At 48.2% G+C, this 13,738-nt stretch overlaps 1 protein-coding gene across 9 annotated transcripts in view; it reads right to left on the bottom strand.

The window, feature by feature from the left end:
• Window positions 1-13,738, bottom strand: part of BANP (BTG3 associated nuclear protein) — a 118,853-nt gene that overhangs the window by 79,357 nt on the left and 25,758 nt on the right. For all 9 annotated transcript variants that reach the window (XR_009537107.1, XR_009537108.1, XM_060131020.1 and 6 more), the window contains exons 2-4: window positions 13,210-13,348; window positions 9,716-9,807; window positions 5,956-6,155 (exon numbers count right to left, since the gene is read on the bottom strand). Coding sequence is in view for 7 of the 9 variants with exons in the window: in XM_060131020.1 (XP_059987003.1) it covers window positions 5,956-6,155; window positions 9,716-9,807; window positions 13,210-13,279 (362 nt within the window). In the remaining 2 variants the exon portion in view is untranslated. The remainder of the gene's footprint in view (window positions 1-5,955; window positions 6,156-9,715; window positions 9,808-13,209; window positions 13,349-13,738) is intronic.

Genomic DNA, 13,738 nt, shown 5'->3' with positions numbered 1-13,738 from the left:
CCCAATCATGAGGCATGAGTTATCCTAAAACTAGAGAAGTGCTCCAAACGATGAGAATGTGCATGGTCTATTAACACTTCTGACTATACCTGCTTTGGTTATTAGACTGCATCTCTAATCTGCAGTCATGAGGTTAACAATCCCCTAAATTGTATGTATGTAAACTGTATGTTTTCTTTGATCGGTAGCCCTGACACGTACAGGGTACCAGGATTAGGCCCCCAGAAGTGTGCAGCTGTGAAAGGTAACCCACACCAGTCAGGAAAAGAAGTCATACGTACACAAAATTAAATGGAAATGCAAAGTTTGATAAGGAAAGGATGAAACAAATCCCTCATGGCTAAAACCAAACCATTTCTTCACAATTCAAACAACCCTATCTTGTCACAGTCCAAAGCCTATGAAATGCTGTACTTTCAACCTTAAACTCTGAACGATATGACTACCCAGAGACGCTGGGGCTGCACTGCTGGAACCGAGACACCCAGAAGGAGGCCCCTCTCTACCCAGGAGCCATGAGGGCTCAAAAAACCAGAACAGCCTTTCCATAAACATCCATCAACGTTTTTACTTTTTTAAAAAGACCCTCTGGGAAATAAAACAAAGAATCAGCAATCAGCGTATTAGAGGGAATTTAAATAATTTAATAATTTAAATAATTAAATAATAAATAAATAAATAGTTCAATTCTCTGTGGGTGAATAACCAGCTTAGAGGAAAAGAAAGAAGAAAACTTTCCCCTTACACGTAAACTTTCATCTTACATGACACATCTCTCTGAAAGAAAAACTTTAAAAGAAATCACTTTTTTTTCTTTTTTTCAGTTTTGAGTATTAAAAGAAGACTCTCGGGACTGCCCTGGTGGTCCATTGGGTAAGACCCCGCGCTCCCAATGCAGGGGGCCTGGGTTCGATCCCTGGTCAGGGAACTAGATCCCACATGCCACAACTAAGAGTCCGCATGCCGCAACTAAGAATCCACATGCTGCAGCGAAGAAGCCCGCATGCCACAACTAAGAGCCCTCGTGCCGCAACTAAAAGATCCCACATGCCTCAACGAGGACCCGTGTGCTGCAACTAAGACCCGGCGCAGCTGAAATAAATAAATAAATATTAAGGGGGGGGAAAGAAGCCTCTGATTCATTACAATTGTTTTAAAATTATAGGAACACACTAAAGCTTTAAAAGAAATGTTTAAGCTTTTAAAGCTAAAAATTTGTTATATGTCAATAATATCTCAATAAATAAACCATTTGTACATTAAATAATAAAGAAAAGAGGGACTTCCCTGGTGGTGCAGTGGTTAAGAATCTGCCTTCCAATGTAGGGGACGTGGGTTTGATCCCGGGTTGGGGAACTAAGATCCCACATGCTGCAGGGCAACTGCTAAGCCGGCATGCTCTGGAGCCCATGCACCACAACTACTGAGCCCACGCGCTCTGGAGCCCGTGTGCCAAAACTAGAGAGACGCCCACACGCCACAAAGAAGAGCCCGCACGCCACAACTAAGACCAGAAAAATAAATATTTATATATACATATATATATATATATATAAAAAACAAAAAAAGAATAAAAATCAATTGTTTTAAAAGAAACACAAGCATTTTTCTAGTTAATCAGTATGTTCAGTTCATGAAAACAAACAAACCTGAACCAGCTGGCTTGGAGTCACTCTCGGTAAGTCTGGCTCCACAGGACCCTGCTGGGCAGCAGGGACAGGTCCCTGGGTCCCCACACTGCACATGGGCACTTGCACTGGCCTCCCAGAGGGCATCTACCAGGACAGCAACCCAGGTGGGCCTGCACCCCAGGCTCAGCTCGGTCCTACCTACTGCCGTCCTTCAAGTGGCTGTGCCTGGCCTCAAAGCTCAGAAAATGGGGTTTTACATTAATCCAGATAAACGTCCCCATCCACACACTTGATCCCATCACGCCACGCAATTCAATGGAGGCTGCTCCTGAAATGCTCACGGGGGCACGTGAAGGGTGAGCTGCCACGTACTGAGTTGTGCAGCTCGTCACAGAAAGCTTCGGCGCCTGCCCCTTCCAATGCCAGCACGACACAGCTTTAGGGTTGAAACCTCACATGGCTACACCTAGGATCACAATGAGGCAAAATGCCAATTTACGGCACACGTACAAGGAGGAAAGGAAGCAGTCACCCGAAAGAAGCCAAGTCCATTTTTCTCTTTCCCAAGTAGAACACCATTGCTGAATGAAAGCCCATCCAAGTAAACTTACAAACATGTTTATTACAATGATTAAGCTTTAGCATCAAAGAAAAAGGTTTTCTCTCTTTCTTTCTCTTCTTTTTTCTTGAATTTATTTAAAGGATCTCATTCAGGCGTAGAATCTGAAAAATCTGGATCCAAAATGCCAAATAGGGTTGGCAGCAGTCCACTGCCCTCTGTGCTCTGGGAATTCAAGAGAATAAATAAATAATTCTCAGAGCTGAGAGCAAAGTCTAGTCCAGGCCAGTTTTAATTAGAAATAACCCACAGGTGAGTGGATTTCGGTGCGTCCCACAGCTGCTGGACTGCTCTGGGCCAGGTGCGGCCTCTCCGAGTGGAGGGGCCAGTGACGCTGCAGTGGACAACTCGTCACCCACCATCCAGAGGCCTCGTCACAGCCGACAAGCCCCTCAGGGTCGTCCTCGTTTGTCCTGGGAGATGACAGACTTCCCAACAACACTCACGCCAGTGCCAAGTGGCCTAAGGAATCTTAAGTTATTTTTTAAAGCACATGATCCGGATATAAAATAATGTGGGATTTATATGCTTCTAACTGTTATTTTAAGTATCTGAGGTACAAAGTACTTGTAGAAGTACTTTATTACTCAGAACGTTAACCAATTTCTCATTGTTTTTTGGAGACTTCCTTTTCTCTGTTCTACTACCCACACTTAAGACACACGTTTCTCATTTACTTATGTGCTTAGAAATTAGTCATTTTCTAACTTAAATATACATTTTTTTCATTGATATACTAGGGTTGAATTCTTGACCTTTACTTCTGCCCAAATTTTCTTGTTAACAGCTTTCGATTACTGGTAATTTTTATTTCTCATTTTTAGAACATTCATGGAGGGAAATGCCAGACTTAGTATCTTCTTTGAAAATCATTCATAAACAACCTATTCTAAACTATGTCTAAGAAAACAAAGGAGTGACCTTTCCTTCTATTAATCTAACATTAACTTGTATAAGTAATGGTTTTATTAACGATAGTAATAAATCTGCTGCCAACATACAATAAGTGTATTCTATAATGGGTTGATTTTATGTCACAATACGATCCTTTAAAACCAGAAAAGCTAACTGAGTTGGATTAACTAGATTACACACCTGAGTCTGTATTAGAAAACTTTACTCTGATTTCACCACTTGTCAATGCACACGGAGGTCTCTCCACGATGACAGCTTCTCCCCAGCGGAGGGAAGCGCTCTGGGTTTCCTGAACAGGAGAGTCGCTAACACGCCCCACGAGCCCCCCCACGAGTCACCGGAATGCTGGAGAGAGAAGGGGCCTCCCTGCAGTCTGGAAGTGCCTTCCCCCAAGCAGCCATCAGCGCCATCGTCAGACGGGACGTGGCCCACGAGTCAGGCCGCGCTCAGCAGCAGGCCGGGCGTGGCCATGGCGGGTCCATCACTGGCCTGCAGGAGAGGACAGGGCTGGTGGTCCCTGCAGACCTGCCCTTCTCCCCCATCCTCCTTCTGAAAACGGGCAGACTGGAAACAGCACAACTCTGTGACTCAGCCCGGTCACCCCATGGTGTCAAACGAGGACAACCTGCCCGCCGAGGTCCGTCCTCCCCCCTGGACTTGACACCCAGGGAAGCCCCAAACGAGCGGCCTCAGGGTCCAAGCACAGCTGCAGCGCCACCTGCAGCCCCGAGGACCCGTCCTCGTCCGCCCAACCTCATGGAACGGCCACAAACCACCGACGGTGCAGTATGAGCGGCACATCCCTGGGTCCTGAAGACGACCTCTTCCCGACACAGGTGACAAAGTGACACGCCACCACGAGAGCCATCCTTACTCAGGGCAGGAAGCCTGTCTCACTCTCGCCTCACCTCTCAGAGCAACAGTCCTCGAGGGCGGGGCCCGGGGGCGCACTTGGTTATACCTGAGACCCCACGGGTTTGGCAGGCAGAGCCAAGGAGGCTGCCAGCCTTCACGGCATGAGACAGCCTCCCCGACAGAAACCTTTCCCACACAGATCCCACAGGTCCCATTCACGGGCGTGAACAACATGCTTCTAACTCTCTGAGCCCAGAATCTTACTCCATTCTACACTCATACACGAAGTATTTTTGGATAGTTTCAACATAAGGTGAATTTTCCCGGAATTTCACTATTGTTTGAGTCTAGAAAAAACTACACTTTGCTTTATGTGAAACTTCATCAAGAACTGCTCATTTTGAAATATTCCACCACCAACTGGTATCTGAGTCCCAGGGTGACAGCCCTCCCAGCTGCCAGCTCTGACATGGGAGGTTTGGTCCTATTCACTAACTCCTTATGTAGTTCCCCCAGCCTTTTCCATATCAAAATATATGTTATTTTATTATACATGACCATCCTTTTATTTCTCCTTACATTATTATTAAGACATTACATTAGTTTTTAAATTACATTTTCTAAACATTGCATTTTAGGATATAAGGGCATTACAAAAAAATTATTCTTTAAAAAAGGCACTGGCTGGGACTTCCCTGGTGGCGCAGTGGTTAATACTCCGCGCTCCCAATGCAGGGGGCCCGGGTTCGATCCCTGGTCAGGGAACTAGATCCCACATGCATGCCACAACTAAGGAGCCCGCCTGCTGCAACTAAGATCCAGCACAACCAAATAAATAAATAAATAAATAAATGGACAACCAGCTTCTTCTTCAAAAAAAAAAAAGGTACTGGTCCTGGTAGGTCTGAGCCTCACTGCCTGCAGAGAGGACACACTCCACAAATGTTCACTGGGAGAAAAGATACGGCTGACCCATCAGGACAAGGTATAAACACAGGGTGAATCACCACGGACCAACAGGCCTTCCCTTTGGGGACAGAGACCCCTGGGGTCCCCCACCCCGGCTGGAGAGCAGCTTTCGGGGCCACGCAGGGTCTCCAACACCCCAGGACACTTCTGAGAGTTAAAGGAGGCCCACACTGCAGGCGTCATCCACGGCTGTCCCAGGCAGACCAGGACAGGCAGCCACCCTGACACGAGGCACATACTTGAGCACCCTCCTCAATCCCACGTGCCCCAGGGCACACGTGGGTGGACCTGCAGACGCGGCAGCAGCCTGGCCGTGGCTCCCCCTCCTCTGAGCCCCACCACCCTCCTCCGCAGACACACGGGAGAGAGGCAGCAGTTGGCCCAGAGAGCCACGACAAGACCCTCAGTAAAAGCCCCGAGCTCTGGTCAAGCGCAAAGACAAGTGTTGCCATCGTCACACTGAGACTTCCTCGTAGCCCACCGTGGGCAAGGATAAAAACACCAGTGGAGGGCTTCCCTGGTGGCGCAGTGGTTGAGAGTCCGCCTGCCGATGCAGGGGACATGGGTTTGTGCCCCGGTCCGGGAGGATCCCACATGCCGCGGAGCGGCTGGGCCCGTGAGCCATGGCCGCTAAGCCTGTGAGTCCGGAGCCTGTGCTCCGCAACGGGACAGGCCACAACAGTGAGAGGCCCGCGTACCGCAAAAAAAAAAAAAGCTACCTATGAAGAAAAAATTCTCTCAAGACTAGCCAGATGGAACAGAAAAAAAAGAGAAGAAACGAACGTACAGCTTCAAAGCTCCGGTGGGCCAGTTCCAAAGGAGAGATGCACCAGCCTGGCTTATGTCAAAATGAAACTGTGAGGACGACCCCAGCCACCCCGCAGAGGCCCCGTGTTTCCTTCCAGTCTGACTAGGATCCCGCCCTGAGAGCACCAGGGGGCATGGGCCCGGGGAGGAGGTTCTTACCATCGCACTTTGTTGCAGGTCTGGGTGGCGCCGAGAGGAGAGCCCGCCACCATGGGCACCTGGATGGGGCTGTGCTGCTTGTTGGTGACCAGATCCAGTTTCTCTTCCAGTGATTTACATGTGGCCTCCAGAGCCTGCAGCTTGGCTTCAATGCTATCCAATCGCAAGCAGATTGTCTGGTTAATGGAATACAGGAATGACTGCAAGTGAAAAAAAGGAAAGCTTCAGGAAGGGCATCCTGAACTCCAAGGAGATAATTCCAAGGAACATCAAACAGTTATTTCCCAGACTCAGCTGTATCTATTCCCACAGAACGATCCTCGCACTTCAGCTCTTTAGTTATAAGCCAGAAGCATTTCACTAGACAAGCTCGACCTTGTGCACTCACAATGTGACTACTTAATTGGGCTCTCCTCTGTGTAGTTGCGATTCTTAGTTACACTTAAGTCCGTATAACACAAGATGTAAGTCGACGTTACAACGCAAGTTTCTATTAATCAGTAAACTTACACATAAAACTGGTCAAATTCTACAATGAAAACAGATGACATCCAGCATCAAAACGGCCCGGAAACCCGCCTGCTCGTGTTACACTCCCCCGAGCCCCACCCCCAAGGTGAAATGTGGCAATGACTGTCCCGCGCGTGGGAGCAGCACGCCTGCCACCTAGTGGCCACAGAAAGAGCAGCCTCGCCTTCCACTGCTGCCACCCAAGTCCCGCCGACCACAGGGACGTGTGTGGCTCCAAAGGCAAGGAATGGCTCAGACAAACACCGGACAGGAAGCTCGCCCCCTCCCACGGCGGCTGCTCCTGCCCTGAGTCGGCAGGGGCACAGAGGGAAGCAGGCTGCTGCCCCCGCTAGCCTCACCAGCTGATACTGGGAAACGGGCGCCAGCCCGGAGCAAGCCCCTGGGGCATCCAACCGCCCAGCTCAGCAGTGAGGGGGGCAGGGGGGGCAGCAGCTGAAATAGTGAAGAGTTCGTATTTTACCTTGTCTCTCTCCTTTTCTGCCCTTGACTTCAAAGGGAAAAATGCCCAGAGTACCAGTCACATCAGCAGGAAGGGGACAGACCGCGGAGAGCAGACGGGCACAGGGGCCATTCGGAGCAGACCGGGACCCCAGCGCACGGCGGCACGGAGGCCGGCCCCTCTGCCCACTGGCCGCGGCTGACCCACTCCGGCGGCCGCTCCCCTTCCTCACGGGAGGTGACCCCACAGCTAGAGCCATGTGGTCCATCACACCGTGCGGCTGGAGTCAAGGCCCAGGAGGCGGGGAAAATGGATACTCTTATTCAGTGCTTTTAACAGACTGAGCTGATCTTCTGAAGAAATTAAACACATCTGTCTAACTGCCCGGTCTGTACGGCAGTAAGGGCAGCAGTGGTGTAAATAAAACCCACACACTGTCCCAACAACCTGCTGTGTCTCAAGCAATCACCCCCCTGACAAGTCCCATCGCGGGAGAGCTAACACATACGGGAGAGGGCTAAATCCCACACCCTCCGCTGACTCCCCCACAGGAGGACGGGCCGTGGAGGCACGGCAGGCCGTGCCAGGGTCATGTGGAGACACAGCGCGGGCGGCCCATCCCCTGAGAGTGACATCGAGGCAGCGCCCGAGGCCCACCCTGACCTAAGACGTCGTGACAACCACTAGCCGCTGGCTGAAGTCTTGAGATCAAATCACCGATGACCCCACTATTTTTTATAATTTGAAGGCATCAACCATGCGGCTCCCAAATTCCCTAAACACAGTGAAACCTCATCGTCTTAATTCTGAATTAGAAGTGATTCTGCCTGGAGTTTGGACAAACATCACTGTGAATACACTAATAACACAACTTCACAAATTAATAAAACAAAGAAAGGCAGAGAATAGTACTTTTAAATAAGTCTTCTATATACAAGGGATATTAACCAAAAATCATCCAAATCTATTCCTTTTAAAGAGCTCTGAGCAACCTAAGTGTCCAGCGACAGATGAATGGATAAAGAAGATGTGGCACATATATACAATGGAATATTACTCAGCCATAAAAGGAAACGAAATTGAGTTATCTGTAGTGAGGTGAATGGACCTAGAGTCTGTCATACAGAGTGAAGTCAGTCAGAAAGAGAAAAACAAATACAGTATGCTAACACATATATATGGAATCTAAAAAAAAAAAGGTCATGAAGAACCTAGGGGTAAGACGGGAATAAAGACACAGACATAGAGAATGGACTTGAGGACACAGGGAGGGGGAAGCTGGGGCAAAGTCCGGGAGTGGCATGGACATATATACACCACCGAATGTAAAATGGATAGCTAGTGGGAAGCAGCTGCATAGCACAGGGAGATCGGTTCAGTGCTTTGTGACCACCTAGAGGGGTGGGATAGGGAGGGTGGGAGGGAGACACAAGAGGGAGGAGATATGGGGATATACGTATATGTATAGCTGATTCACTTTGTTGTACAACAGAAACTAACACAGCATTGTGAAGCAATTATACTCCAATAAAGATATATTAAAAAATTAAATTAACCAATTTAAAGTGAAAAAAAAAATAAAGAGCTCTGGCAATCTGGTGAGCACACTTTTCCTAGCACACGGGTGCGGGTTCAAGCCGGGGCCCGAGGTCCTGCTCGCTGACCAGGGGACGGGGCTGAGGCGGGGGCGCTTTCACTGCACCTTATCCACATCTGACTGCTGTGCTGTTTACCACACACGCCTCTTTTGTGATAAAATTATAACTGCACTTTATTTTAAGACATAATGTGGGGTTACTGAAGCAGCGGCCCTCTATCCATTAGTATGAAATAGAAATTTAACTGAATGTGTCTTTAAACCACGCCACGTATCTTTAAGCTCACGCTGCTTCTCCTTGTTAAAAAGATGAGCCAGATGTTTCTAAACACAGCCCTACAGAAGCAGAGGGCATAGGAGAAGTCGCTTTGGTTCTCTGCACTGCTGTCCTAACTTCTCACAAGTGCTGGTGTTTATCTCCGTGGCTCTGCAAACTGCAGACCAAACAAGCAAACCCAAGAACCAGCCATCACCCACGACTGACTCTGTGGTTTCCCAGACCCCATCCAGCAAACTTTAAAATTCAGGTGACTTAAACGATAGGCACAAAAGTGCTTCATCACTAGTAGAAAATATTCGCCACAGGAATTGTGCACTTTCCCTCCGTGCACGATAGGTCCACGGGTCTACGGAGGACGAGGCCTCATGTGGCAGCGATCCCAGTTAAACCATGTGATTCTTCAAGGGAAAACGTCACGCCTTTATGCATTCGTGGGGGGTTGAACAGTGACTCCCAGAAATGATACGTCTACATCCTCACCCCCAGAACCTACAAACGTGGCCTTTCTTGGAAACAGTATCTTTCCAAACGTAATCAAATTAAGATGAGGTCATCCTAGGTTAGGGTGGCCCTAAATCCAATGAGACTGCCCTTATAAGAGACAGAAAAGGAGAGACACAGACAGGGAGGAGAGGCCACGTGAAGACGGAGGCAGATACTAGAGGGAAGCGGCCATGAGGCAAGGGACGCCTGGGGCCCCCAGGAGCTGAAAGAGGCAAGAGGGACACTCCCCCAGAGCCTCTACAGGGAACTCAGCTCTGGTGACAAACTGATTTCAAACTTCTGGCCTCCAGGACTGTGAGAGAGTAAATTTCTATTGTTTTAGGTGCTCCCCGCTCTGCCCCGCATTGTGATAATTCATTATGGCAGCCCCACATAAGATACAAACAAAAACATACATTAATATTTTTACCTTTATAGAAGGATCCTGGCAATTGATCTCTAGTCGCTGACGTTTCAAAGCTGGTTCATCTTCGTCTGTCACTACATGATTCTCCAATACAACTGAAAATTAAAGGCAGAGACAAAAACACTTTAATTCAAAAAGTTTTACAGAGCTGTTTAATATTAAGACAGGAAACAGTTCTGACACCTGAAGTGTAGAGGGGTCACCTTGAGGTGACATGAGAAATGGCACAACCTGCTTCATATTTTACTTTTTACAGGTTTAACTTAAAATTCTCAGTCAGGCCGAAAACAGGATCTCTCCCTAATCTCAAGAAAAACTGAGATACCGGATAAATTTTTTCACTAATGCGCCACTGAGTTGACCCCCACACCGAGACAGCAGGCTTTTCACTCAACGCTCTATCCGGCTTCCCTTTTCTGATAGAATCCAATCGCTAATAATGATTTCTTCCCGACTTTAAAATAAAGTCTTGTCAGCCGGCCACCTCATTCCAAAATCAAAGCCACTCTCTGAATATTACATTTTCTGAGGTGCTAATCATCAAACTTGTCTCCAACGTAACACGCTAAGTTACAGGGAAAGCTGCTTCCCCGGCCAGTGTGGCTGAAATCAAGGCCTCCCACCAGCACCTTCCAAGGGGTCTTCAGGGCTTCTCCACGGATGAGCAACTTGGCCCAAGTTCAAGGCCAGCACCACATGGTCCCAAACCCGGTGCCTTTACACCTGTATGTGCCAGGTGATTCGTCGCAAAACTCTAAAATGTAAAGACGCTGAACAGACCTGCGACTCTAACGTGAACCGTTCAGGGGTCCCAGGCGAGACCAGTAAGCTGGTTTCCAGAGCTAAGTTGTCACCCAAAGCTCTACCTCACAGAAACCAGCCACGGGCCAACGATGCCAGAAGCATCCTGCTTACCAGAGGGCCCTGCATAGTACACTGTGTCTCCACACCTCAAACACCTCCATGAAATGTGTGGGAATGAATTGTCATTAAGGTAAAAAAGGAAAAATCCGTAGCTACAAGTGCAAAACACAGGTTCTCAGAACCTTCATCGAAGCCTACCTACTCCCACTGGACGCTGGTAATTAAGAAAGGACTGGGAGGACGGGGAGACTCCGGCAACCGCTAGTCTGATCCTTTTAACTTGCTGAAATCCAGTCCAGAGAGGTTAAGCGACTTGACCAGGGTCACACAGCTGGTTTCCTGTAACTACAGGAAGGAGACTCCGAGCCCTTGGCAGAGCGAAGCACCTCAGGCTGTAAGCAAAGGGCAGCAGAGCAGATGAGGGAAAGGAGACACAGCCCGTGGCGGGGACAGGGGCACACACCTGGGTTCCGGCGCTCACTTTCTACGGGCCGCGGGGCTGCTAGTTTACTTTCTTCTTGGTCCTTTCTTACTTTGTTTTTTATCATTCTGCATGCATTACTTTTAAAATTAGACAAAAGAACTCAGTGTTCATTTTAAAGCCATCACGATCACCTGCAATGACAGGCCCGATGAAATTTACAATCGTACGTGTGTGCAGATGGGCAAAGAGACTGCAGCCATGTGGTGAGTGCGTGCAAAGTCACAAGAACCTAAGCATTTTGATTTTAAATGGAAATCAGAAAAAAACGGAAGGACGTACATGCCAATAATTTAAAAGCAGTTCTATCACTAGGATTATGGGAAACTTTCATTTCTTCTACTTGCTTGACTATACGGTTTAAGTTTTACAAAGTTCACATTTCAGAAATGAGGAAAAAAATCATCTCAATCTTAAATCCACTCAGGACAATCATGTGGGATGCAGCACAGTGCTTGCCGGTGTTGGGGGAGCCCTCTGGGGCCAGAGATGGCAGGCCTCCTGTCTACGGAGGCCTCAGGGAGCCCTGCACACAGTAGGTGTTCACTACACAGCCACAGCTATACTTCCCAGTTAGTTAAGGAACCCACATGGAACACCACCAGGATCAGAAGTGACTTCTCTAACCCTTCCTTGGACTGTAATTTACAGAGAGAGAATTTAATTGGGAAGTAAACTGTCAGAATGTTAATAGTTCTAAAAATGCTTAAAATTTACATAACTGGAATATTTTTCTTCTACAGCATTGCAGTGTGAGTGTTTTCTAAAGAAACGGTCATCCACCCACCAAAATATGAACAGCTGTTTTTAAAATTGTGATGTACAGTGACAGCACTGCGTGTTTTCTAGTTCACTGGTTTCTGAGGTGGGGTGCTAAATGAGGTCAAGTCTTCACATTCTCGCTCTAAACAAACTGGTTCACTTTCACAGAGAAAACTGGGGTTAAACAGCTACATTCAGACACCCTGACTTGGCTCAAGGATCTGGCAGGTCTTGATCTTGCCAGTTACCAGGTGACAGTGCTTCTCATAAACAACTCAGAGGCAAAATGACAAAAACTGACTAAAGAATAGCGTTCGTGAAAGGGTGCCCCAATCTCTTTGTGGCTGCTTGTTCAATCCCCAAATCACGTGCTACCCACCCTTCCATATATAACTACTTTCCCAGTGAAGCTTTCTCAACTAACACAGCAAAGAGATCACACAAGATAGACATCTTCATACTTTCTTATGAGATTTCTGAAAATTCTCTTTTCTGTGGGGAAAAAAGTTAGCATTTCAACTCTACTATTCCAGAAAGAATAACCAGACAACCAAAACACTATGTGATTTAATTGTATATGCTTGTTATTTCAAACTTAACAGAAATATAAAACTTTACGAAAAAAAAAAAGGAGGACCCTTACTAAGAAATCTTTTTATAAAATAAAGTGCTAACAAAGTATTTCATAGGTGAAGTAGTTCAAGATGAAGTTCTTGAAATTTAGGGTTTCCCTTATAACGTGTCTAATATCTAGTTAAGGTTCCAAAGTAGATGGGTGCCTTTAACGTGACTAAGGAAAATTACCAGCCCTGGCAAAAGGGCAGGAAAGTTACCTCACAGGATAATCGGATAAAGTGTGTCTTACCAAAACTCTGAACATACACAGCAGTTCAGCTTCTGGGAACTTACCCTACGAAAGTATTTGCTGCAGTACGCAGCAAGGACCTTTGTAGCAGGGTGTACTTAAAAGAAAAACAGTGTTAACGATGTTAACAGCGTCCCCAGGGAAGAGGTGGATGAAGGAGGGAGCAGCGTGCATGGAACACCTCGCAGGTGTCCACGTGCAGGGCAGACTGTCCACAGCAGCGGAAGAGGCCCAGATGTGACCACAGGGGGCTTTAAAGGGGAGTCAGGGGAGCTGGGGGCAGGGCAGGAAGAGGGGCCGAGGCTGGACAGCCACGTGTGGTGCACAGGTGGGCCGAGGGGAGGCGGAGGGACCACCGGGATGGGCATGCGGCTGACAGAGCTCACGCGCTCTGGTCCGAGTTTTTCATACGGGGCGTGCACCGCTTTTTCTCTTGCTTTACTGAAGGGAGAGGAAACTTGTGGAAGCGCTTTGGGCTTTTACAGACTCGGGGGAGCGCCGGCTCCCTATGCCCGCGCTGTGTACCTGGGTGGTCGGGACTCAGCTCCTCCACGGCGATCTGCACCACATCCGCCAGGTCCTGTTCTGACATCATCCAGGACGAGAGGAGAGTGGCCGGTCAATGGGCAGGAATCAGACTCACCAGGCACGGGGTTTCTGTCACCTAAAAACAAAAGCCAGGATAGCGGAGAGGGAGATGAACGATCCTGACCTTGAAATGCTGGAAACTGCTAGCCACGTTCTGTATCCAAGAGGACACCAGAAGCCTGTGGGTTTTTTAAATATAGGGTTCTTCTTGCCCCAAACCACCAAAAGGTTAGTGTCCTTTGAGAACTGAGAAATGGCCCCCAAACATTTCTCGCTGCCTCTGTCCTTCAGCACCAGACTAGTCCCCACCTCGCCAGTCCATTCCCACACCGCCTCATAAGTCACCTTCCTAAGACAGCTAGAACGCGTCACCCCAAGCCAGACGTCCCTGGGTCCCCTTCTTGCCCACGGAACACGTCCTGTCCCTCGCCTGCCCCTGCCGGCTCTCAGATCCACTAGACACACC

Source organism: Lagenorhynchus albirostris, chromosome 19 (assembly GCF_949774975.1).
Source record: "Lagenorhynchus albirostris chromosome 19, mLagAlb1.1, whole genome shotgun sequence".
Taxonomy (NCBI): Eukaryota; Metazoa; Chordata; class Mammalia; order Artiodactyla; family Delphinidae; genus Lagenorhynchus; species Lagenorhynchus albirostris.
The sequence above is the reverse complement of the archived record's forward strand: the minus strand, read 5'-3'. Positions and strand labels throughout refer to the sequence as shown.